The sequence below is a fragment of the Stigmatopora nigra genome, chromosome 8, assembly GCF_051989575.1.
Source record: "Stigmatopora nigra isolate UIUO_SnigA chromosome 8, RoL_Snig_1.1, whole genome shotgun sequence".
NCBI lineage: Eukaryota > Metazoa > Chordata > Actinopteri > Syngnathiformes > Syngnathidae > Stigmatopora > Stigmatopora nigra.
Genome location: NC_135515.1, coordinates 8,111,437 through 8,138,373, shown reverse-complemented (window position 1 = coordinate 8,138,373; position 26,937 = coordinate 8,111,437). Strand labels below are relative to the sequence as shown.

The window sequence follows — 26,937 nt, the reverse complement described above, 5'->3', positions numbered from 1 at the left end:
CTCCCATCCATACAAATCCCCTTTCACCTATCTAATGTTTTTCCCCAATACATATATATGTATATAATAGCAGAATACTATTTATTTACTATTTCTGGTACACCTAATGAACAATAAAACGATTTCCATCATTTTGACCGGACGCACAGTATATATTTTATTAGATATAAAGATATATGTAACCTTAAATAAAAATAAAATCGCAAATGAATCAAATATTTTCACAGATGTTGTTCTTGATGGTGTATTTGCACGCGCCAGTTCACATCGTGCGTCAAAATGCCTAAGAGCGCTCGAAATGTCCCATGAGCGCCTGTGGCTTGACAGGGGCGATCTTGTCGGCTCTTTCCCGTCCAATGCGCTCCCTTTCCAGCCACTAGTTTGCATGAACATCCGTCCACCACCAAGCGCGTGAATCCTTTCACTCTCAGCGTGGACCAGCACAACACGCGCTCCCCTGATCAGCTCACTCAAGGCAGAAAACCTCGGTAAGCTGTCAAAGAAAACCGCAGAGTAAACGTTTGATTGTTGATTTATATCGGGTTGATCAGCCAAATCGGTGTAAATTTGTGCGTTTGACGGTCGCTCAAGAAAGTGGCTGAGTTGCGCAAAAAACGAGACGCCTTCTCGTAAAAACACGAAAAACATTGCGAAAAACCCCATAGAATAAGAAAAAGTATTCGCGATCGAGTCGGGAAACTTACTACCGTGAACAAGCAATGTAAATGTTAATCATATTGAGTCATCAATTTCAGTGTTAAACGTGTTCGATTGGTATGTAAGTGTCTTTTTTATGACTTCAGGGGAAACTTTTGTTCTCGTATCGCTGATTTGTTTCTATCTTTTAGAATAGCTGCCTTGAAGGTTGTGTAAAAAACGAGTGGAAAATATTGTTCATATGCTCGTAATATTCGCCCAAAGGCTCAGATCGTCATTGTACGAAATGGCAATTTTATAAGGCGCTAATCGGGGGAAGCCATCTGATAAATATTCATACACCTTAAACGCTCGTCCATGATTTAAACGTGGCTAATAGAGAGCCAAAATTAAACGGCAGACACATCCCACTGTTTTACATTTACTCATAAACGCCTGCTTCACAAGGTTGTCTGACTGACAAATAAAACTGTGTAAATATTTTTTGGATGAAATGAATATCAAAAGAGCGTAATACAACAAACTAATATGATTTTTTTTTATTTTAAAAACGATCATAAATTCATCATTATTACTAAGAGGTATAGGTTAATTTGAATGAAATATGGCTCTTCTATAGCAGCAATAAACAGGTAGTAATTCAGGAAAAAGTTAAAATGTCTTTTTAGGTTAACACAGTCATTATTTCCAATTTTGAACGAATTGTCTGATGTGCATTGAAGGGGGAAACTCCTACTTCCGCCCCGTATGATTTAACTCGTGCTTTTATTATCCTTTCAAGCATCACTTATGCTCTCTTTTTGTGTTTAACAGGAGAAAAAACTACAAGTGCATTGGACTTGGATGAAAATCCTTGTCTAAACTCACCAGACATGACGACAGTGATGATGAGACGTTTCCCCGATGAAGACCAGTGGTGCTCCTCAATGTCCCTTTCTGCCTCAGCACAATGACCAAGAACGAAAATTGTCCAAAAGTCTTCAAAAATAGCAATACAAATCAGCAAGAGTGGCGTCAGAGCATACAACAATATTGTAATATAGCTGGGAACATATTAGTTTGGGATTTTCTCCCTCCATGCCTACTATTTAAAACCCCTAGAACTCAATGATTTGACAATGATTTGATTGCGCGTTACTTACAATTTGAATATTCAGAGGCAGCCGAGTTATATCGATTTTTCTGCGAAATCCATAACTAAGATACATTCTATATGTGTCTTTGTAGTGTACCACAACTTTATTTTACATTTTGCGTGAAAATAAATCCTATTTTTTATCCTTTATCCACCTTTTCCAGGATACACCTCCTCATAAACTCCACAGCCAAAGTGCGTCTCTTGCGCAATCTAAAGAGCGCAACCTGACATCCAGGGGTGACCGCACTCTTGGGGGCTCACTCCACACATCCAAAGTGCCAATAATTATTTTAAAGACGTTAATATTGAAAAAAAGCGTATCAAATTGGGACCCGAGTGGGCGTGGCAAGTGTCAGTAGCTATTTTAGACATCTTTCAGGCCCTTCAACAAGTGCACAGGGAATAAAGAAACCCACTTATTCACCTTGAAAGACACACTTATTTCATTTGTCTTTAAATATTTATATTATAAAAGTACTGGGACATATTTCCAAACTAAATCAAAACATAAAATGACAGAAATGGAATGACTGTTTGCCCAAATCCACCTCTTTGACTTTATTGGTACTTTTAATTTTATTTACAAGGCTAAATACTTTTTTATTTGATCAATTAATGATATTCATCAATACATAATAGCAAACTATGGATGGTATTTTACCATTTGCAATCATAAAATAACCCAGAGACAAACATATGCCAGAAGGTTAATAACAGAACACTAATAAAATCAATTTATTAGAAATTAATAATGATCCCATCCCATCTATTTATCTTTATGTCATTGTTAATTGGACTTATTGGTCAATTATTTAGACATAATGAATTGGAGTAAAATATCAGAATGGTTACATTTTGTCTGGATAAACATATTTATGTCATTGAACTTAGAATGTTTTATGAAATGAAGTTTTTTTTACATGTGTGTTTCTTATTTTACTCATAAATAATTATAATTTTCTGGAATTTAACCAATCTAACAGTCCATCTAGTACATTTTAAAGCAGTTTCGCTATCATATGTCGCCCCTTGGTGGTGAAAATGTCACAGTGACCTTACAGCTGTTTTTTTCTCTTTCATGGGTATCCATCTATATTCATTTAATAAAACGTCTCATCTCTCATTTTCTGAACCACTTTATCCTGATTAGGGTGGCAGGGTGTTTTTGGATTATGGGAGGAAACCAGAGTACCTGAAAGAAACCCACGGTGGCTCTCCCTTTCAAAAGGAGAAATCATGTATTTTATTAATCTAATATTTTTGAATGAAACAGAATGATTTAAATATACTCTCTGCTGTAGGTGGGTTAGAGTTAAGGTTAGGTTAGATGATCAACACCAACAAAGATAAAATGCATTCACTCCTCCCAGTTATGTGAACTCCAAGAATTGCTTTACTTTCTTGAATGAAAACAAAAAAAACCTTTTTTTTTCAGAACGCTTTTCTTAGCTCGTAGGAAGACCAGGCGCTCACTGTGTCCTCCTTGTCCCAGCAAGTATGAGTGTCCACATTTAGAGGAAGACCACTATGGGTGTCGACTGCATCCTCTGTGACAATTTTGGACACCGGGTCGCTGTTCAAATAAGCAGGACTCGGGAAAGTGGAAGGTGGTGCTACGTAGGAGTTGGTGGAAGTTAAAAGGTAATAGTTTGCATCCTCCAGGGAGTGAAGGGTGTAGGACTGGCTGCTGGATGCCAGGCCCATGGATGAGCCTTGGCTTGGATGGGAGGGGCTCTCCTGGGAGTCTGACGAGGGGACACTGACAGAAGCTAAGTTATCTGGGCATAGAAGTTCTGCCTGAGGAACTGGCTCTGAAACAGATTGCTCCCATGAGTCTCTCTGAGTGGAAAAAAAAAACAAAATAAAGACTATTATTTCTTGACAAGGTACACAAGTCACTGTAATAGCTCCATCTCAGCACATTAATCCCAATAACCCAATTAAAATATGTAGAAAATGACATTCTGGGCAATTTTATCATGAATTGTTATGTAAAACCGATGAAATAGAATCCAAGGTTTAAAAAGAATAAACATAGAAACCTTAACGCTACTCTAAACTCCCAAAACACTAAATACACACACTTATCCAACTCTTACCATATATACATGTGATGACTCTCCAGTGAAGGGAGGAGGCAAAAGAGACGATAGGGCCGAAGAAGGCAAGAAAGATCCACCAGAGCTGGAGAAGTTGGCAGCAGTGTTGCGGTATTCACTGAAAGTGTCAGCGTAGTAGGTGTCAATAAGAGAAAAGCCAGATTTATCACAGCCCAGTGTTCTGCCTCCGTAGGTGGACGGGTATACATCTGATGAAAACTGCTTGGTAGATGGGCCAAAGTCCGAGTCTGATATGAAAGGACGCCTCATACCATAGTAGCTGGGTAACACATGAGAGCCTGTAGGGAAAAGTAAGATCGAATCACTAAAACAATTTACTAAATGCTTTCCGTAAACTATAACATACAACTTATTTAATATAAAAACTAATAATAATCATGATAATAATAATTGCTGCATTGCATCTCTATGTATCATTCAACTCTAAGGATTGTAGTAGCCTGGTGAAAGAGTACTTAGTGCATCTGCCTTACAGTTCGGGGTTGAGGGGTTGATCCCCAGGTGGGTCCTCACTGTGTGGAGTTTGCATGTTCACCCTGGGCTCGTGTGGGTTTTCTTTGGGTACTCTGGTTTCCCCCCACATTCCAAAAACTGACCTGGATTCGAACCCAGGACGCCACTGTGAGGCCGACACACTAACCACTCACCCCACTGGATCCCCTTGTTTTGTTCTGTAAATGTTAATTTACTCACCTGACATCTGGACAAAAGATGGTGGGGTTGTTGAACCACTCTGACAAGAAAAAAATGAAGATGTGAACAACAGTGAATTATATTCAGTACATTTAATTTCAAGACCACTTGTCTGTGGGCTGAGGCCCATCCACTACAAAATCTGCCATTTATGCCCATATTTTGTATTTTTTCTTCTTCTGGTACCCCATATGTAAGATACTGTAGATATAATAAAGATTAAAGTATATCTCGCATTTTTTGTCATGATGTCTGTATTAAGCCTGAGAGCATCATGTGGAGAAAAGACAAGGTAATCTGTTCTTTGAATATTGCTAACACCAAAGAGTTGATATTAAGATCATGTAGGCTGGAAGGCAAGCAAATTTTGAGGACAGAATTTGAATGTGATTTGCCAATGCTAAGACTTCCTCTTATGGCCGACATACGGCTCAGTGCATCTCTGAAGCCTGCGTATGGAAATCAGCATGTTTAACTTCAAGCTGCGTGTGTGGCTGCCTGGTTACGTGAAATGTTTTCTTTGGAAAACAGAACAATTCCAAACAATAGCAGGTTTAATAAAAGCACAGATTTATGACGGCAGTGTTCCCATATCCTAGATAAGCATTTTTTTCTGGATTTTTTATTTTAAAAGCTTTATTTGTGATGCATTTACCGTATTTTTCGGACTACAGTTCCTCCCACATCCCAAAAACATGCATGCTAGGCTTTTTGAACACTCTAAATTGCTCGTAGGTAATAGAGTGAGCATGAATGGTTGTCTGTCTCCTTGTGCACTGTGACTGGCTGGCCAGCAATTCAGGATGACCCCACCTGCTACCCGAAGTCAGCCTGGGATAGACTCCAGCACCCTCCGTGACGGTTGTAAGGATAGGCGGTGCAGAAAATGAATGAATGATCGCAAGACAAAATCAGAGGTCGTCAGTTCTGGAGCAGTATTCAGTCAACTGGTCCGGAGGAAAAATAAAATCAATCTTTCTTGTGAATATCGATGTTTAAAAGCTATCAACAACTACAAGTAAGAACATGTGTTATTGTGGGTTCTTCAAGCGACAATAGGGAGGTTGTCTGTGGCCTGTGCATGGCTCGGGACAATACTGGTCCGCAGGTGTGTGTGTGGTCAAAACTTTGCATAGACAACCTCCTTCACAAGCTTTTTACTGTCTTTCTATGGTAGCCATCCACAGCACACAAGTCTTTTGGCCATTACCATTGCCGGCATCGTATTAGTGCTCTTTTGTGATGATGGGACCCAGTGCTTTGTTATACTCCCTTCACCGAGTTTAGCTATTCACAGATTGGCTTAGCAAGAGCTTGACGGCTTTTCTAAGCAAATAAAGATGCAGAGTGGTTACAAGATTGACAATGGACTAACCATGCATCATTGATTCACATAACCAGCTCGAACGTCAACAAAAAAGGGCTTTTCTAAAAAGGCGACCGTCAGAACGTCAACTGTGGCTGCAAGGTTTGGTCAGTTAGGGTAAAAAAAAAAGGACAAAAGAAAAGCATCATAGAGTATGATGTACTTACACTGTACCTCGGCGCGTTTGTCTGGCGGGATCGTTTCTCTGCCAACAGGTCTTTGACTGTGTGCTTGACACGAACCCCCTGGTACACTCTCTTTGAGTATTCTAAATAATAAAACAAAACAAAATATCATTACTTATAAAAGAAATTCTGAAGACATTTGATGCTGCAGTTGTACTATCTCATAAATATGTTCATCTGCAAAAAGGTCTCACTTTCATTTCCAAATAGTATAGCTCTGTAGAGTGTAAATGTCATGGAAATTGTCTTTGATAAAGTCAATGCAAATACTATGCTAAGCAAAAGTGCACGACAGCAAAGGTTTTCTATGGTATTACATTACATTGCAATTTTTATCTTACCTTGAAAATTGAAATAATATTTGTGTACAAGATTTTTAGACAACCCCAAATAGAGAACAAAATAGGATTCTGACAATTTAATCAGTCATATATTGTACTGATGATAACAAATGCATAGTAAAAATACAACTTTGATCTTCCTCAAATAGAGAGAAGACACAGTATAATTTTTAAGTGAAATAGAAATAAAAGTTGCTCACCAGTGTCCATGATACCGTTGATTAGTCTGACACACACAAACACACGGGCCCTCTGTTCCTCTGCTGTATTTGCCTACAGTAACTGAATAGCAATGTTGAGCACCATCCTGAGTGGTATGCCTCAATGAAAGCTTAGGAAAGTCGTCAAGAGGGCAGGGACACACCACACATGCACCTCACTTCATCTTGACGCACGTGGAGTGAAATTTAAAAAATAATATCTCTTTTACCTATTTGTTTAAATGCAAATGTTTGGTAAGGAGGTATTTTCGACTATGTACATCTGCCTTTAAGATTCTGTGCAATAAAAGGTATGTATAGCAGTAAGGTTGGCATGTGAAAAAACATTTTTTGTGGCACCTCATCCATGGCAAATGCACTTTGAGCTACCCTCCATGAATGTTCTTTACGGTTTATTTGGAAAGAAGAACTTCCAGATCAAAAGACAGAAATATTATTTAGAAATGTATGAACGCAGTATTTATTGCCATTAAAAATGTATAGAAAATACAATAAGGAATAAAGTATATATTTTTAAAGTAATGTAACTTCACATTTTGTTGAGCATTATACATCTCCCCTCGTTTTAACATCATTTTTTTTAAAACTGAACATTGCTTTTTCTAATCCCTCTTGAATGCCATCTCTTCAAAACTGGGTGGATTTATAACGTGTCACTTTGACTTGACTGAAATTCTTCTACCAGGAGAGCGCTGGTAAAATGTGTCCACTAGAGAGCAGTGATAGACAATTTAATATACAAGAAACGAATCGCCAAAAGAATTGATAGTGTCATGTACACAGACTGGTCAATTACAATGAAAATTTCCAGACAACGGTAAACACAAACGTTGGAATCAACAAGCAGGAGAAGCTGTTACATATCCTCTCATGTCTTTTTTTATGTGTGTGTTTTTTTCCCCTCACCGTGCTGGTCAGCTTTTGCATATGACATATAATGTCTGGGTTGTCATAATTTATCATCGACTGTGTCTGGTCACACAATAATTGCTGCTGATGCTAGTTTCCAGGGTCAATAAAGAACAACCCCTGCTCAATTTTCCTTCATGTTTCCTCACAGTTTGTTATTAATTAGAAGCAACACAAATTACTTACACACTTGAACCATTCATTCTCACTGTGGACCGTTATGGGGGGAAATCAAAACTAAAGGTGTAAAAGAAAAGCGTATCAAAGCTTCCATTTCACCCATACTGCTGATATAAGAGAAAAAAAATAAATCCTCTAAGGGTGATTCATTGTTGATATGCTAAAATGATTCGTGAGATTTTACTCCCTACAAAAATGTAGCCTTGTGAACATAAAAGTAGTGTACTAGGTCTATTCTCACAGTCAGATGCACATAAAGTGACACCAATTCATTATGCATACAATTCAATTTTATAAGACATCCAACGTTACCTTGTAAAGTTAATAATGTTTGGAATTTAGAGCCTGTTTAAAAGAGGAGCCAAAAGTTTTTTCTCTCTGCCAGCATTGGGAATGATATGTTTCTTATCGCAGTACAGGGATCTTGGATTAGTGACTGGAATTTTCCAAGGGACAGAATGTCTGGCGAAGAGAAGGAAGCTGTTGTGAAGTCAGTTGTCTACAATTCCTACGCACATTATGTGCATATGGGGATTATACTCATGGAACTGAATTACATAATGTCATGCATTGCTTTGTATAGAAACTCCACTTGGAAATAATCATATTTTGTCATCAGTGAGGCAAATACTTTGAATTCTTTCAAAAGTCTTCAAGATCCATTTTGCTGAGTGGGGTAATAAAAATGTTGATTCCAGAACTGTCTACGCATATTTACACCATCTTTGCGTGAGCTACAATAATCAAAAAAGGAGATTCATTTCACTACACTGCTTCATTTGGTGACAACCAATAAACCAAGTAACTCTACAGTCTTGTGTCAGTGGGGGCGTATCTATCCTTCAAACCTAGTCTAATGCAATCATGGGTCAGTACTATCAGCCATAGCCAAAAGGTATCAGGAAAATGAATGCACATATTGTGGAATGGATAGAAGGGTGAAGGGTTTGGTATGTAAGTGATTAAATGTGCAAGAATGGGACCATATAGTTTGCCTTTTTTGTTAAATGACTGCCCCCCCCCCCCCCCATTTCTATGGAGAGCACGTTGACAGTTTTGCTGTCACTGAATGGAATTTTATACACATGCATACGCACGCACTGAAAATGGCATGAGGTCAGGCAGTAGCATGAATACTGGGTGTATAATACACCAGGCCACCCAGTGTTCCAAGCTTTAAGAGACCTTGAAAAAAAGTCAATCCTGATGTGTTAAACAGGTTTCATTTTTTGTACTTAGACAGTGGAAAGTGCTTGGGGCCAAAAGCCTTACTAATGAGAAGATCACGTTCTTTATAATTATTCTACAGCACTAAAATGAGACATAATGAAAATACATTTTTGCCAAATTGTATCATCATAGTTTGGATAATTCCTTTTCAGAAAAAAAATCAATTTGCCAGCCAGATAATGTTTATAATTATTGCACTTGTAAATGACAATAAACAATTAATGGCTGCTAAACTCAGTGAACTAGTGAAAATAGATTAGATAGTTAGGAATAAATTCATAATTAACATTTGAGCTTTATTCTTTTCCAGAGCAGTGTTCATTTAGAAAATATGAGTAAAAGAAAGATAATGTAAGCAGACTAAAGGCAACACAATAAAGCACAATTAAAGTCCACAATCATAGTACTTTTCAAGCTGCAGTGAACAACATCAATCTCTATGAATAACGTTTATAAAAACTTTGTCGTAATGATTTGTCAATTTGGCAGTTAAATGAAAGTTACGTTTTCTAGGAAAAATAGTTACGTGGGTTTGAGGTTGCAGTCTGTTGAGTAAATGTTTGTATAAAAGACAAATATCAATTGTGCTAACTACAGCCAAAGTGCCTCTGAGCAAGACTCCTCGTCCTTGTTATTCTAGGGTTGCAGCATGGTTTGGCCGCCTCTCTCACTCTGAAATCTGTTCACTCACGCATGCATGTGAGTGATCTGGTTCACGGTGTAGTCTGCCACACAAAATATACAGTTATTGAGATGAATTCCTCCTCGAGGGATTTTAATCAGTACACTGTAGTTAATCAAAAATAGATTTGGGTCCAAAAGGAAAAAAAGCGTCTGGATCTATTGTGGAACAGGACGATCCTTTTCCTATCATCTTGGCAAATGTTATTCATATACCAATTCTGTTTTTTACAATCCTAAATGCTGATGGTCTCAGTTTGCATATGCAGTAATGTATTAAATATGCTCATGATTATGAAAAGGCCAATTAAATACAAACGCCAGTGAAAACATCTTGAAAAAGGAAAGGCATTCATCTTGCTTGCTTACGGAAGTCGTGTCATGACTCAGAATCGAGTCAGCAGAGGCATTGCACCCACTGCTCCACTTAGTTTACATAACTCAGCAGCAAACGACACATCTGGAAATCCACTGTTTGAGGGCAGCGAGTGCCCTGGACAAAGGCTTCACAAGTGGACCACACAGTGTATACATTGCTTTAAAAGCTGTCCATATTGCTTTTAAAGCTGTTTAAAGATCAACAGTACAGTATGTCCTTATTTTTTTTCACAGTGGTATTAGATGGAACAAAATCACTTTTTTCAGAGCTGCTGCTAATGAAGTCCGGTTCAAATAGAATACTTTGAATGCAATTTGGAGGAAAATATAATAATGTAGAATGGCTACATTATTGTTCCTGCTATTCATGCATTAAACATGTTTTCATTAGAATCTGTAAATTAATTACAATTTCATCTGGCATCACATTCGTTCTTAAATAGTACTATGTTAAAAAAAATAGAATTTCTCTAAATTGGCCCTATTGCCTGGGATTTTGTCCAGCAGACCCCTGACCCTTGTGAGTACATTTAAGCGGTATGGAAAATGAATGAATCACTCCATAGTTGGTATGTTTTTCAAATGAGAAATTATTTTTCATTTTGGTTTGATGCACTATTGTGACTAGAATCTGAAAAGCCTGGTGGAAAAGTAGAAAAAAAATAGGCTTTCTATTTACAGTAACAAATATAGTCATAACAGCAATCTGTATGTCATTTTAGTTCTAACTGGCTGTTTTCAAACCAAGGCCACTCCTGACGTCAGCAACCTGTGAACATTCCTGAGATGAAACGGGATCCAGACATAAACTTATTCCCCTGCAGTCCAACCCCACTATCCCAAGCTCCTGTCAGCCAGATCGACACTTTTAGGCAGTTAAAAGTCAGCTGTTTTTTCATTTTCTCTATCATATTCACTTCATCCCTGAAGAAGACTGAGTCTGTTCCAGATGCACCCTTTATATTGAATGCCTGACAAACACTTGACATTGTTTTGCATTTTGTCTGACTTTCTAATAAACTGGTTGAACTAATTCCATTGTGTATCCATTAATAAAGGCCAAAATATGGAAATAGATGTCTCTCTCTCTCCCTATCTCTGTAACAATTGCCCAAATTTCTGTCAACATCTTTAAATATGCACAAAAATGCCTTTGTTTAGTCTTAACGTTCCTTCCTTCCCATTTAATCTAGTACATATGCTGCACTGACTTTATTAGATTTGGTAAACATTAGATGTAGTCGAGGTAACACATCTGTGATTTTCACTAATTATGAGTCATCTCTAATGGGTCTGCCTCTATAAACAAAACCTCATTAAGATAGCAGCACCTTCAGATTATTCATGAATAGTAGGTTAATACTGTTTAGTGTTTCTACTGCTATTGGTTCTCTTTTTTATTTCTTTTGCGTGCGTGTGTGTGTCAGAATGAATAGGCATTTGACAAATGACAAACATGTATTTGAAATAATGATGAATTCATGATAAATAATGTAATCCTTACATTGACTTGTGGTTTTCTAAAAATATCAATTACATATGAAAAAGCTATGTGTAGTCTCAACAGGATCAAATGTCCCGTCATGTTCTCTGAAACTCATACGCAGGTTCTGGCCTTCATTTGTGCTCACAAATTGACCACAACGTGCTGGCTGACACCGGGACTACTGGAAAATGTCACAGGTGTCGTATGCATTTTACTGTCACTGCTGTCAGGTCAGCTTTTTCCCCAACTTCCCAGAAATGCAATGGAAAAGACCGCCGTGATCGAATGGAAAAAGTTCTCCAGACCCCTTTTTGATTGTTAATTGGTTGGTTGGAATACACTTAATCGCTTAAAGAAATTCGCTCTAGTGATCCAAATATTATTGCTGTTTGTGTGTCTATAAATTGAGACTATGTCTTGAAATAAAGGGCAGCCATTGCAGACAAAAGCTGCATGCTAATGAGGGGAAAAAGTGAGTGCATGCCTTCAATATGAAAAGCACGCGCTTTATGTCACAAATGTGTCTTCGTAAGAGCCTCCTTTCAGCACACATGGGAATATGTTGAATCACTCACAGTTTATTAATGAAATAATGACACTATTGAGTGAAAAAACAGACTTTGCTTTAAACCTGTTGACTTCCACACAGTACTGCCAGACTCTGGGAAGATTATTTGGGACATCGAGAAGAATCATTGACGTCGGTAGGGATAGTATCCAGTGTAATATTGGCGACAACAGTTGAAAAACAACATTTTTAACTAAAAGTCACAAAAATAACAATGAAATACATTACCGTTGTCTGCGGGGTGCTGGAGTCTTTCCCAGATGACCTTATGCGAAAGGTGGAGTCGTCCCTAAACTGGTCACCAGTCAGTTGTAGAGCAGCCATGGAGAAAGACAATCATTTGCAAGCACGGTCACACTGCCACCAAGGGAAAAAGAAAAGGATTAATAATAATAATAAAAAAATAATAATAATAAAAACAAATACATGAATAAAGCATGACTATAGTTCAGTTGGGGAAAAAATTGTGTCAGAAAAAGAGCATAACATGTTGGAAAACTGGAAATGAAGTATGCCAAAATCATGTGTGATTTTTTTAGACACCGTAACAAATATTTGGATGCAGTATTGATCACAAAAGTTATGGAGCAATTATGTTTGTTTGGATCGATTGCCTGTGGAAAAACTTTGGGTGGCCAACATGCCTAAGGAGTCTTGAACGTAATGAGAAGATTGTTTGAAAGCACACAGCGCTGTCATTGTTTTCCATTGTCACTTATGTAACCTTAATTAAGTCCATTAAAATTTTGTTCCTCTTCCTCTATTTAATCTTTTATTTTACATCAGCCTTTCACCTTGAACTCAGATAGCAACATAGTCAACAAAGTCATGGCCATTCTCGAATTTGTCATTGAATCAGGTGACATTTTAATAGCATACTCTAGTCTCATTGGAGCGCATGGATCGCAAATGTGCCTTTATCATACTTGTTCATTAAATTGTTGTTTAGACCATCACATCAATCTTGACAAACCAATCTAAAATGTAATCCAAATGTCATCACCCAAATTTTTGGCTTCAAAATTGGAAATAATACGCTCCTAAGAAACAATGTCAGCAACAATGGGTCAAATGGAATTTTGGATGGGTCATATCCTATTCGGCCGGGTGATAGAAATGATTGAAAGCTCAATTCCTGGCGAGTTTATGGTACAAAAATTAATGTGACACATAAATAATAGTGGCTGAGAAGCCAGAATATCACTAATGATGTAATTGCAAACACATTGATTCAAATTGTGCAAATGTTTTAAATGCCAAAGAGAAGCATCTGCATAGTTAGAAACAAATACACAGTAAAGGCAAACAAAAATGAGTGTTCTTATTGGAATATGACTATATTAGTTCAGAATCCTCAAAAATGTGTATTGTTTAGTATTTATATGACTAATACTTCATGAGGTGGAAAAAATTCTTGGGGCATTGTTATGTCTCATACAATAAAAATCACACATTTAACTTCAAGTGTTGTGTTTGACTCACTTTAGCAAGTGGTTATGACATCGATGGAATGTCACGTACTATTTTAGTGTTAACTACACACAGCCGTATGAATTAGAATTGGAAAACATTGAGATAGATAACATATTGAACGAGTACAGAAACCATAGTGTGCATATTTCTTCTATTTAACATTTTGTTTTTTAATATAGTTATTGGAATTAATTGGCACGTTAAATCCATTTTAAAGCTTTATCATGAAGTTCATGTGGCCCTTTCGTAGATCGCATTAGGGTTCTCACCCTTATAATAGTTGAACAGCTGTTTGAACGCAGGGTGGTACAAAGTGGGTCTACTTAAATGCTACTTTCTGCACTCAAAGCACTGTAATACATCACGTGATTTGAAGGAATTTACGTTGGAATGAAGGCTCAACGTTCTCTCTGGCTAAGATTTGGGTTTTCCAATAGTAGATTGGCAGGATAATATTGTGGTCCGTCGATATGGGGGGATGAAATTGACACATCTCTTCAGAGAGCTGAAATGTTTTTCTTGTTGCTCCTGTCAGCAGGTAGTTGGAATTTTCAAGCTACTGCTGGGCAGAGGGAAATCGGAATGCTTAATACTTTTCAGATGACTGTCATGGTTGTTTTGGAATTGTTGCAAATTAAATGGAACGAGTGAATTTTCTTATTGTAGCACTGCGATCGATAATGGCCGTGTAACATTACCAAGGTGGTGGGTACACCTCTTGGAATGCTGAATTTGAAAGTCAATGTTATTTCCTGTGAATGCAATAAAGCTAATGAATCGGGCAAATGTTTGATTTGTGGAATATTCCATTGACTCCAACATTTCCATTGATTGGGACTGTATGACGTGCATTAGTCATGCAGGCCATTTTATTTTTCCTGGCTGAGTAACTCGCGCTTGCATTATCAGTCTGCTCGTGAAATGCGCTATCCATTTGATCCTAACCGCTCCCACTTCCTCCTCCTGCCCATACTCGTCCAATGATAGCCCAAAATGTAAACCAGTCGTAAACACATCTGCAAACACCTACAATGGAGGGGGACATTCGTAAGGAGTGAGAGATGAGCCAAGCGTTACACAACAGGGATTAAATGGATCTGGCTAAAATAAGTGCTTAATCATTGTGTCATACGTATCCACCCGTCTTTTGTCAAAATAAAAACTTTATACGAGTGCCATGAGTGTGCAGCCCAACATTATTGTTATTCAAGATAGAATCATTTAGGAAAATCGACTTCAATCTTGTCAAAAAGATCAGCAAGCAAAAACTTTGGGGACTAGAATGGCTAAGTATGAGCTGCCTAACCTTAAACTAAGCATCTTCTACAGTAGTTCTTGGTAATGTAGATGTTGGATTAAGCAGATGAAGCAGTAATACTTCATACATTTCGCATCCACTTGTTTTCTTTCTATGTCTTTTACTGGAAGCACTGCCTCACTCAGTATCAGTTCCCAATCGTGACATGGAAAAACTCCTCAAATGGAATTAGTAGTTAAATTTTTATTTGCATGTTATCCATTTACAAAAACACTCTTTAAGAACAGGACTGTTGAGCCAGAACAATAGCAAATTCAGAATCAGTACAGCCACAAACCCGAAAATACACAGTGGTATTGTCAGTTTTTAAGCCAGGTCTTAAACAAACTCAGACACACACACACACACACCACAACGTTGCTTCTCCCTAATGTGCAGTTAAGTTAACTTACAAGGATGTTTTAGACAATTTCTCATAACTAAATACAGTATCAAAGACGCAAAATACATTTTTTTTCCAGAAACATGGTTGTACTCCATTAACCTACGGTATAAAGAATATGAAACATACTATGTATATATACTGCATATTAATATTTATCATACATACACTGCTGACAGTCACAGAAAAAACACGACCCCACCATACTTGTCCCAAATGACAATTCTATTCACATTAATACCATAAAACAGTGACCATGATATAAAATTCACCAATATATATATGCATATATATATACTTATATACATATTTATATATGTGGCATTTTGAAGACAACTTTTAAATAAAGCATAGACTGGTAGAAAACTGGTACTATACAACACCAAGTGTACACTGAAAAGGCAAATCCTGCATGGAATCAAGAAATTGTTAAAGCATTGCACATAAAAGGACTCCAAAACTATAATGTTAGCTTAACACCAAACGACTTGACAGAACACTACGGCAACTAATCAAAACATGCCGTCAGTTTCACATAAACATGCATTGTCAGAAAAGAACAAAAATAGAGCAGAAAAGAACCAAAGCCTTGTTTCACAATCAAATGGGTTCTTTAAAGAAAAAAAAGATGAACGATACATTCTTTTTGATAAAAAAAATAAACAAACACGTTTAACTCAGCATTCCAGGGACAATTTCAACTTTCAAAACAAACACTTCTCCATTTATTGCACATATAACAATTCACAAAAAAACGTGGGGCACTTCTTAGCAAACAGCAGCATTATCATTTAATGGATGCGTTCTTCTTAATATATATATTTAGAGATCAAAAACAGAAACCACAGACACAAGGTATATATATCAACACAAGGCATATCATGGACTAATGAAAATGAAAAAAAAGTTTTATAGTGTGCAACTAGAGTTAATAGGTCCATTTACTAAGGCTGACCTCTTGAATACACAACATTGTGTTGTTGTTGTTTTTTTCAGCGCCCCTTCAATAAACTTCATGGACCATCTATAATGATTATCTTTCTTTTATGTGCAAATACTGATTGCCATGGCAAAACCTCGAATGAGATAAGAGAATACTTGCTCCATTGGGTAGAAGCTTGACAAACAGTCAAATGGCACAACTTTGAAAATGTGACAATGACACAATGGCACTGTGTGACAAAAAACTCTCCTTAAGACAGTAATCAGTGAATTTGAATATTTAGGACAGCTACAAAATCACAAAATGTCCATGTACACAATCGCATTATTTAAAAAGATTAAAAATGATAATAAAACAAGGGGGAAAAGATGTACTTCCTCTATTTTGAACCCAAAGTGGGAGCTGCATGGTATATAGGAGTCAAACATGGTCAGCAATTCAGTCAGCAGCATTCAACTATAGGATAACGACCAGAATGTGTTTCATTAGCTTTAACAGCAATGTCTTAAAACAGAATTACCAAACTGTGGTGTTTTGATATAAAAGTCACAGAGCATGAGAAGAAAAATAGGACATAACTGCTATCAAGTCATCACAAAATTAAAACAAAGTTATACTTGCTCTCCAAAAAAAAAAAAATTAAAAAGGCAATGGGACACACCTAGCAGAAAGTATGCTTGATATCAACACGCAGGGATAACATTTTTGGAAAAACAATCATTTTGTAATAAACTTCCATCAGACATGGAATATCCCCTTTGCATGATGATTATGCAACTAGTTTCATTACAAATTAAGATCACAAACATGTATGGGATGCAGCTGTTCATTTCTGTTTTGACAATGTTACAAGAGCAAACGCAAATACAACTTAATGTAGGAGAATTGGGGGGGGGGGGCTATATATATACAAATACATCAGAATAACCATTAAATGCTACATTCTCATTTGTTTGAACCTGTTTGCAAATTATATATAATTATATAATACTGAGGCACCTTGAAAAGCTCGCAAATTTAAAATGGGAAGGTGCGACTTTTGGCAGTTGTGGCCAGATATTTATAGCAGACAATAAAATGTCATTCTATTAACGTCCCTGCTTTAATTTTCATTTGAGGATTCATTTGCATCAATTTGACAATATGGAAGAGGATGCAATTTTTTTCTTTATTTTGATATGCTTACTTTTTGGTTTGCTTCATTGTTTCTCAGTACAAGAAATGCGGCAGATTGTAAAGTCACAGTATGTTTAGTTTTCTAACCATTTTTCAAATCATTTAATGTGGATAATGGGGAAATCCACATCTTTTAAGAAAATTAAAGTAGTGTAGGAAAAATGCTGTTTGGGACTTGCCTGTACTAGAATATTCAATGAATTGATATTTGACCACAGAGCTTGCTTAAAAAAATAGATCAGAATAAAACATATGCTACTCCTTGAAAATGATTAATGAAATGTACTGTTCCCATTCAATGGAAAATATGTGCACAAAGACATCACTGACATTATTTTCCACAACAGTCAGAATACGTACACTGCATTCACACAAAAAACAACATCAATAGAGATTGCAAAAGACAATATTCACATTTAACATTTGCCAATGGAGAAAGGGCCAAACGTGAGAACACCCATACAAACTAGCATCATTGATGTCAGCAAACTAAAACAAACTCAGTATATAAAGAGTGGATTAGTAATTATTGATACAGTTAAGTGCTCATCCTCTAGTCTCAGGCACTTTCCAAAAGGACAAAGTTAGAATTAAAGATATCTCCAGTGGCAACGCATTCACGTCAAATGGGTTAAATAACTACTGCACTGTTAATTCTTTCAGATTTTTTTTTTGATTTTTTTTGGGGGGTGCAAAAATGTTCCCAAATTACAAAAAAGACTTTCCTCACCGTAAGAACACATCAGAAACGGGATGTTTTGAAGACAACAGCATTCGACAAAGACCGACAGTGGTTGCGGGATTTCATTCCAACCAAACAAGAACGCTTTTTCACCAATTTGGTGTCTTCCAAGTGGAATCAGTTGATAGAAGTCAGCGGCTGTGAATGCATATGCGTTGCTCATGCGGGACTCAGAAACGACTGGTTTGCCAAAGTACAGAAAATGATCCAGCTTCATCTCTCTTAGGTATAATAATTTCTTTCTGTGTTGTTTTCTGCCGATAATGTTCTTTTCAGTGCATCGCTATGAATAAAGTGTATTGTGTCAAACCCTTATAAAACGGTTAATTAAAAATGAAAATAAAACACATACACACCATAACTAACTTGATGATAGACATACTTGATGACTATGATTCAAACGTGGATGTTTTAAAGTGTGTATGTCCACTTTACCTCTTTTGGCATCAACATTATACAAATTTATCTGAGTGACGCAACTACATGGCAGCCCAGAAGAGGCCAAATGATGACTTGAATCACTCTATTGCGATTGAAGGCAACTCCTTGGCCTGATTATTCTCATTCTGATGGTGCTCTTCATCAAAGACCTTAGGTGAATTGCCTCCTTTTCTGTTGTCTATCTTAGTCTCCTCACCTGTGGCAGCACTTCCGCCAGCATTTACCTTAAATGAGGCCGACGCTTCCAATGGATCCATGGAATCGTGGGAAATGAAGCCAGGTGAGTTCCCGCAACTCTGGGTGGAGGAGGAGACCTGGGAGATGACGGAGACTGAGGATGAGGCAGCAAAGGTAGTGGGTGTGGAGGTGCTGCTGGCAAAGACCGAGTGGTGTTGGGGTGCTTCCAATTCATATTGAACTCCCAGCACCTCCTCGTCCTCCTGCACCTGGCTCAGGTAGTCGGGCACGAGGAAATCACTATATTTGGACAAAAAAAACAACAAAAATACACACATCACAGACAATTCACTTCAACACTTCGAAGATGACAAATCTGAATAAACGTCACAACAAAAGACATTTCATCATTAGGGGTAACGATTAACTTTAATGACAGACATTGTGTCTGGCAGTTATGCATCAATAAGCCCCATATATGACCACAGCTAAAGAAAGCTTTTGAGAAAAGATGGACAGAAATACACAAAGTGATCACTTGAAAGATTCTTCCTCACAGATGAGTGCCGTGCAACTCTATGTAGTTTAGAACAATAGTGTCAAACTCAGTTGGGTTCGTGGGCCACATTCATGCCAACTCTTATGTGGTCCTGACCCATTTATTGTTGGCCCAAAAGGTTAACTTGAAAATGATAGGGTCGTTGCCCCGAGACTCCTCACCTGCTCTGGAAGTAGTTTGCTAGTTCAGATGCCTCATGGTTCAGACTCCTCAGGTGTACAATTAAATTGCCAGAGTTGGTGAACATGGCGCCACACGTTTTGCACTCATAAATCCGCGGCTTGCGGATTATGTGTCGGGAGACCCTCATGTGGTGCTTATATTCACCGAAGGACGTGAATGTGGCACTACAAATCTGGCACCGGAAACAGCGTTTACCTTCGTGCTTCAGCCGATGCATCTTTAGGGAGTAGGCCCGTGTGAACTTTTTCCCACAGCGGTCACATTGGAAAGGCTTAATGCCTGGTTGAAGAAAGAAAATGAATACTTGGATTTAGATGTACAGTAATACCTTGACATACGAGTGTCCCAACATACCCGGAATTTGAGATACGAGTAAAATTCTGAGCCAATATTTGGCTTGACATGCGAGACACATTTTGAGATAGGAGCAAACGAGAGAGCCATGTGGTTGAGCCAAGAGAGGCTGCTTATGATTGCAGCACACATTGTTTCTCGCCGCATCTCCCTGGTGCAAAGATAGCTACGAGCACTGGGCGGAGCGTTACATTTTTCCGTCTTTTTTTTTGTTAGTCAGTTCTGAAAAATTAGGTAAACACAATGGATCCAGAGCAAGCCAGCACAATAAAGGGTATTGTGAAGACAAATATTGCAAAAAAAGAACATGGTTGCTTGACTGGTTCACAGATATGTAGAGCATTCAATTGTGACAAGCGGAAAAAAAAGCTTCATATTTCTCTCACTGCTGTGTCTATTGTAGTTATGTTCTATGAAACATTCAACACTAAATCACTCAAGACCACACGCATGCCTCACAGGAAAAGCTAGTGCCAAAATTCTGCAAATATGGGGACTATTCATTGGTCTGAATTAAAACATTTCCAGATTTGACAATCAGTGCCTTATTTACCACACTCAAGCAGCCAAAATTGCAACAATTTTTTACAAGTTCCGACATCCTGACGTCTTCTCTGACAGTTTACTGAAACATAGCATTTTTACCTACCGGAGTGTATTAACATATGCTGCTTCAGATTTTGAATCCGTGTGAAACGAACTCCACAGGTTGGACACTGAAAGGGCCTGTCTGGGCCATTCACACCAGGCCTGGCCGACGGGCCAATATAGAGGTGGTAGGGATATTGAATACCCTCTAATCTGAAACACCAAAGAAGATGGAAAACAAATTTAGCTTCCAAAATGCTCAATATAATAGAGAAGTGTTCAAATACATTCAAGTCCCACTGCAGAAATGTTCATCCTGGGATGACTCATCCAGTGGAGGGTTGCTTTGCCAGATATCATAAACAGCCCAATACTAGTGTAACATAACCCAAATATTTTGGTAGGTCTGTGGGTGTTGTTGCAAATGGTAATGTTCTCCTGATACCTAATGGCATGCTGCAGTGGTCGAAATGGTTCATAAAATTACAAATGTGCCTTTCCTAAACATTGGTCTGATTTAGGAGGTGAAAAAGAGTTCAATGTTCTGGCTTGGCAATTTAGTACCTAATTGTACTCAATCTAAGCTTTATTACACTATTTATCTTCAAACATTTATCATTTATTTTAAACACATACACTGAGAATGACTTTTGAGTCTTGAAAATAAACAAAATGAGCAATTTGCCCAAATATTATAATTTAGGTACATCTGGACACTGCTAGGATGGTCTAAACGCTTATTTTTTATCTTTTGGAGCATTTAGAAGTTTTTTCTGAGTTGTGTTTATTGTTTTGCAGAATAAAAGCCTGCTTTAGATTTAGGTCACCAACCTCAGGAGGTTCTGGTAAGGATAAGTTACTTTCCAAACAGTCTTGGGACTGTTTTTTCCCTCCCTGATGTAACATGAGCTTATTGCATGGTCTAGCGTTCTTTAGGTGTTGTCCTGGGTTCCTCTATGCCCTCTTGGGTGAGTCATCGTTGTGCTTTCTGGGGTCAGTTTTGGAGGCTGGCAAGGATGTTTTCTCCATTTGTGGATAATGGCTCACTGTGGTTTAGTAGTGGCTTTGAAACCCCTTTTAGACCGCCAGACAAATGTCACGTATATTCTCATCTGTTTTTTAATTTCTTTAGATGGTTGTATTTAACTGCTTGCTCTAAAAAAATGTCTGACATGTGTAATTAGTCAGCCAGGTCCTATATGAGTGATTTCTTGATTGAACAGGTCGGGAGGTAATCAGGTTAGGAGGTGAGTGAAGAATAACTCATGTTATAGAAAAAATAAAATTAGCTATGACGAATAAATTATTTCAAATGGGGATTTTGGAATAGTTTCGATGAATGAAATCACAATTTAAAAACCGATAGGTATTTTAACCTATCGGCCACCACTGATGGCTTTAGACTCCCAATCCAATTTGATTAGAAGCAGAACATTGCTGTTAGCACAAAAAAAAAAAAAAACAATCAAGAGAGCTCAATTAATCCCATTGGACTATTTTTTTATATAGGTTTGTCTATGAGAATCCAATTTTTAAACATAATTTGTTTGCAACCTATTTGGGTTTGGTATATAACATTAGACAAGATCAGAGCAGTACTTGCTCAAGATTTGTTGCATTCAAAAATGATGAGACAATGTTTATTTCAAGAGGGGGAGTTACACAATCATTGTTGGAGCGGCCATGTAAAAACATTCTCACAGATACTTGAACACTGACTTACAAATATGATTTTTCCAATTGTACCCATTAGATCACTTTGTTGATTAACCTTCACATTCCTTTAATCACATGTTGGGACAGATTTGAGAGTTTTAAGCCATGTGTTGTCATACCATTGTATTTTTCCAGCTAATGACTTGCTTTGCAAGTCTAAACAAATTGTGATACCTTTCATCATCCTCTGCATGTCCTCCAGCATTAGAAGTACTTTGCATTGATGGTAAGCCCTCCGAAACGCCTGAATCATCTATTGATCCTGAAAAAAAAAAAAAGAAAATAATAATAAAATTGCCGAAATTGTGTTATGCATTCCTCCAACAGGGATGCTTTACAATAATAACAAAATATATTTAAATACATAAACACACTAACCACATTAGGCAGGGAAAATGCATAAAATGCTAAATATTATATTTACAACTATTGGTGTAAATGTTAAGTTTTTGTTATGTTTTGCTGTTGTAATGAGGTACCATTATAGTTTTGGGATAGCTGATTGTTATAACTCTATTCTTTATGTTGTGTGCATTATCGGAAACTTCATTTAGTAAAGCTGTTACCATTGAAAGTACTATTTTAAAAAAATGGTATGGCATGGACTTCATTGATCCTACAATGGGAAAAATACCTTTTATGGTTATAGTTCATCCATGTATCCCCCCCCAACATTTGTCACTGTTTATCCCCCCTTATCGGGGTTAAGAATAATACTTTTTCCCTGCAATTATACAAACTGACAATTCTCCAATTGTTTCCTTTTGTGTTCAGCCCTGGTCTGTATCTCAACTAAATATTGTGGCAGTCCACTGTATTCGGTCGCAGTAATAATCCCACCTATTGATGATGACTGTGGGCTGATGAGGAGGTCCTCCTGAACCTGTTCACTTCCTGGCACCGTCTGTTGATCATTGAGTGAGCTCTGGGAAGCACTGACAGGATGGGAGGATGCTTCTTGGACCTCCTCGTCACTGAGGCGTTCGACTTTCACGCTCACATCTTCTTCTTCAGCCGGCACAGGCGGCGACACTGCCTTAGAGCTTTCACACGTCAAAAAGTCACTGAGTCGTCGACTAACCACCACCTCAGAAGGAACTGTTGTTGCCTGCTCTTGGCACCGAGGACTCTCTGGGAGCTTGGATTTGTCCGAATGGAATCTCCTATCGATGCCAAATGGAAAGGTCCACGGGAAGGATAGGGAAGACTCCACAGGCTGGGTTGCGTTGTCTGAAAACGAAGGGGAAGGATTGGGAACCTGGGGGGAAGTAGTGACCATCTGTGTAGTGCATTTGAGAGGACTCTCGGGCGAAGCCATGGTTACAAATCTCTTTCGTTTCCGACGCGATTCGCGGCAAACAGGAACGTTTCTCTCCATTACGCTACAGTCGGATGAGACAGGTGACACGCTGCCATCAAGTGGTGTGAGGGCACAGTTTGAAGAGGCACTCTCCGGTGCTGATTCGTGGGTTTTGTTAGCTGCAAGTGTGCTGTTACTATTATTACCCGGACTCCATAGAATACTGGATTTCATGAACTCTGAACATGTACTAGCCACAGTGAACATTTGCATGTAACTTGCAGCTGCAAGGACATCAATAATATTTTCAGTGCTGATGGAGAGCGTAGAGGTGTAAGCGTATTCCAGCAGAGGAGCGAAGCCACTAACTGTCACATGATGAAGATCCAACACAAACTTGTCCTCCTCTTCGGGTCGACCCAACAGTTTGGACCGGAAGAATTCACTGCAGCAGGCCAAGACCACCTTATGGGCCAGGAAATGTTTGTCTTGTACCCTGATGGTAACATCACACAAGTGACCTTCATTACGCAAAGTGTTGAGCTTTTCGAGCATCTCCTGGCTATGGGATGTCGAGCAATGGGTAAAGGTTTTAACTCCCATGTTAGTCAGCTTCTGAACATGAAGAGAAAATGCGCCCTACAAAAACAAAACAAAAAAAGGATTCAGTACAGTTTCATAGAAAGGAGAATTTACCTCATCAGTCAGCACTCACCACAAATATAAGTCATTTTATCTTAAAAAGGATTTAATCTTCAAACATGCAAATACATTGTAGATTAACGTGAAACATAAGTGTGTATAAGTGTGCATTTGCACTCACTGTCCTGAAATAACAAAAATAAATAATTAAATTAGAATTAAAAACAGGTGTCTAGAATTCTTCCACCTAAAAATTAAAACAATAAATATCAGTTTAAGTAAAAAGCCATTTGGTTGTATAAAATTTCACCAAATAATCCTAGACTGACCTATTTTCCCCCCTTCAGAAAAAAGATATAGTTTGTAGTTTTTTCTCTTAGTTTACCTCTATGTTCATTATTGAGAGACCATTAAAAGTATTTGGGATATGCTCTTGTGAAAACCGGGGGTGGAGTGACAGTAAATGAAGCATCGAGGACAGAATCCCAGCTTATGTAACTACAATGAAAGCAAGCCTGGCCCATGTGGAGGCCAATGAACTACACGATGCTCAGCAGCTGTCTGTGAAACTTGCGGACTCTCAGCCATGAGTTTTTCCATCAAACAAAAGCTTGAGTGAAGGGGCTCCTGCAGGGAAAGCACACTCTCTGTCTTACACAAAGACCGAATAAAAGTACTCCTGGACCGTGTTGGCCTAATAAAAGCAAAGTGAATTATATACTTGGAGGGAAAAAAAAGAATAGAAAATCATAAAAAGTCATTTTCTCTTAGGTCAGGAGGTTATTAACCATTTTATATGGAAAACTTTTAAAGAGACTAGAAATTGATATAATAATTTCATTTTGACCTCTATTAGGGTTGCCGTGGAATATTTCACTTGCAATATTAAAAGAATAATTAATTGTGTGACTAAATCCTAAAAACACAACACAAATGCAACTTTTTTAATCAAAGACATTTTTGTTTTAATTAACACTATAATAATATAATAACACTTGTTTTCCGACAGTTGTAAATTAAAATTAGTATTGTAACTAGAAAACTTGAAATTGGTTGGTTATTTTTTAATCATAATCTAATCAATTCTTTGTTGTTGTTTTAATTAAAACTAAGTCTCAACATGTACGGGTGATAGATGTTTGTTATTGATTTTGAAGCGTCTGATTTTTAGGTCAACGTAAACCTATCAAGTATTTATTGATGAAGTAGACTAACAGCCACGCCCACACAGACACACCCACAAAGTTCGTATCCACTGTACCTTTTGATTACTCGTAATGGCAGAGTGTAGTTTACAACCTGGTCCTTTCACTGTAACTACTATCATCACATATTGTTAGCAAGTTGGCGGAACCAAGTAAGGAAGGCTGATCGTTGAATCCATTACACAAAGTTAACCCAAATAATAACTGCTCCACGTAAAAAAAGTATGAATCTATGATTTCTATTTAAAAACAACATACTACATAGAAAAGAAAAACATCCCAACAATACAATTTAGCATACTCCAGCTAAGGGTCAAGTTCTGATTAATTATCACGGCTGAGAGGAGACATACATCCTGTTTCGGATCCCAAAATAAGAGATGTCCACTGTGACATATCTTATATGTAAATAATTTTATACATATCTTATAACTTATTCTGCTGTCTCCTCAAAATTGAAATTTGGCAAACTTATACCTCGGTTTATTCACGATTAAAAAAGTGATTTGAGAAAATAAGAATACATACATATCACACATTCACATGACAATTGAGGTTGCAAATGAGAATAACATCCTGAGGCAAATCTCTCCAGACTGTAGCACTAATTAATTAAAGTTTACTTTAAATGGTTTCTATGTACCAAATTATTTTCTCCCCCAGCTTCTCTGAACAAAACAATTTTTTCTTTCAAATTCGGCTTTTCTTTCGCAGTCTTGTCCATTGAACTTCCGCTTTGATTGTGTCTCACCCCGAGTAACTCGATGCATAACAGCTAACATTAGCTACGAGGCTCACCGTAGAGAGGATGGCATCGTTCTGTAACCAACAAGTATCCGTGCTAAATATGCAATAGTCGAGATCAAGCGCGCACCACAAGCACGGATCCCTATAACACGCAATAAAAAAAGAATGTTTGTTTACCTTTCAGTGCAAGGCCTTCGCTGACAGCTGGGCCCGAGTAGACAAACAAGTTGAGTGGACACGACGCTGCTCGTGACGCGTCCAGTCGCTTCTCCTGGTGCGTTTACGTGCCCAGCTTTGACAGCGCTCACGCCCTTGTCATAGTTATTTGTCATCCAAAGAGTCTGTTAGCCATTTTACTCTCCTTGGTGATGCCAGATGGCTCTTGGCTTTCTTATTTGTATCCCACAATGCAATGCGCATTAATGTACCGTACTACTACAAGCAGAAGGGCCCGGCTTCGCTGGTCCCACCTGCCTGGGGTAGGTTGTTATTGCCCGTGGTTTGGTCATCTATTTGTGTGAGGAGAAGCACAGTGGCCACACTTGGGCAGATCGCAATTAAGGATGAAAGTGGAAAAATCACTACAGAAAAAAAGTGTTTCGGGGAGCACCTGAAAACTTGCTGGCAGAAATTCTTCCAACAATGATGTTTGTAAATGACGTGGAAAGGTGTCCTACCTGACAACTAACTTGGGTCAGCGCGATCAGCACCATCATGTCTCACCGACTTATCCCATCACGACAGAAAAAAAAGAGGACCTGGAAACTCGTACATCATGTAAAAACGATTCATACATCAACTCTGCTTTCACTTTTAACAAATAAAAGATTCAGTTTCA

At 37.9% G+C, this 26,937-nt stretch overlaps 2 protein-coding genes and 1 long non-coding RNA gene across 6 annotated transcripts; 1 reads left to right on the top strand and 2 right to left on the bottom strand.

The window, feature by feature from the left end:
• The first annotated feature begins 256 nt into the window (after positions 1-256).
• On the top strand, positions 257-2,716 carry LOC144200641 (uncharacterized). The gene is made up of 2 exons (XR_013327160.1): positions 257-488; positions 1,471-2,716. It is a non-coding gene; the product is annotated as an uncharacterized LOC144200641 (long non-coding RNA).
• A 298-nt stretch (positions 2,717-3,014) lies between these two features.
• Positions 3,015-12,512, bottom strand: pou2af2 (POU class 2 homeobox associating factor 2). Of its 3 annotated transcripts, none has more exons than XM_077722996.1 (5): positions 12,382-12,512; positions 6,142-6,242; positions 4,609-4,648; positions 3,895-4,193; positions 3,015-3,634 (listed from the first exon to the last, which is right to left on the bottom strand). In XM_077722996.1, exons 3-5 carry the CDS (start codon positions 4,613-4,615, stop codon positions 3,227-3,229), a joined length of 714 nt encoding a protein of 237 aa, XP_077579122.1. In that variant the 5' UTR covers positions 4,616-4,648; positions 6,142-6,242; positions 12,382-12,512; the 3' UTR covers positions 3,015-3,226. The 3 variants fall into 3 exon arrangements, with proteins under 3 accessions (XP_077579122.1, XP_077579121.1, XP_077579123.1); XM_077722995.1 differs by lacking the exon at positions 12,382-12,512 and adding an exon at positions 6,701-6,790; XM_077722997.1 differs by lacking the exon at positions 12,382-12,512 and adding an exon at positions 6,701-6,713 and having other exon boundaries at positions 6,149-6,242.
• A 2,600-nt stretch (positions 12,513-15,112) lies between these two features.
• On the bottom strand, positions 15,113-26,524 carry zbtb44 (zinc finger and BTB domain containing 44). Of its 2 annotated transcripts, none has more exons than XM_077722950.1 (6): positions 26,277-26,524; positions 23,046-24,144; positions 22,380-22,467; positions 20,551-20,702; positions 19,526-19,826; positions 15,113-19,105 (listed from the first exon to the last, which is right to left on the bottom strand). In XM_077722950.1, the coding sequence occupies exons 2-6, from the start codon at positions 24,106-24,108 to the stop codon at positions 18,706-18,708; spliced, it is 2,004 nt and encodes a 667-aa protein (XP_077579076.1). In that variant the 5' UTR covers positions 24,109-24,144; positions 26,277-26,524; the 3' UTR covers positions 15,113-18,705. The 2 variants fall into 2 exon arrangements, with proteins under 2 accessions (XP_077579076.1, XP_077579077.1); XM_077722951.1 differs by having other exon boundaries at positions 18,932-19,105; positions 19,743-19,826.
• Positions 26,525-26,937: the final 413 nt, after the last annotated feature.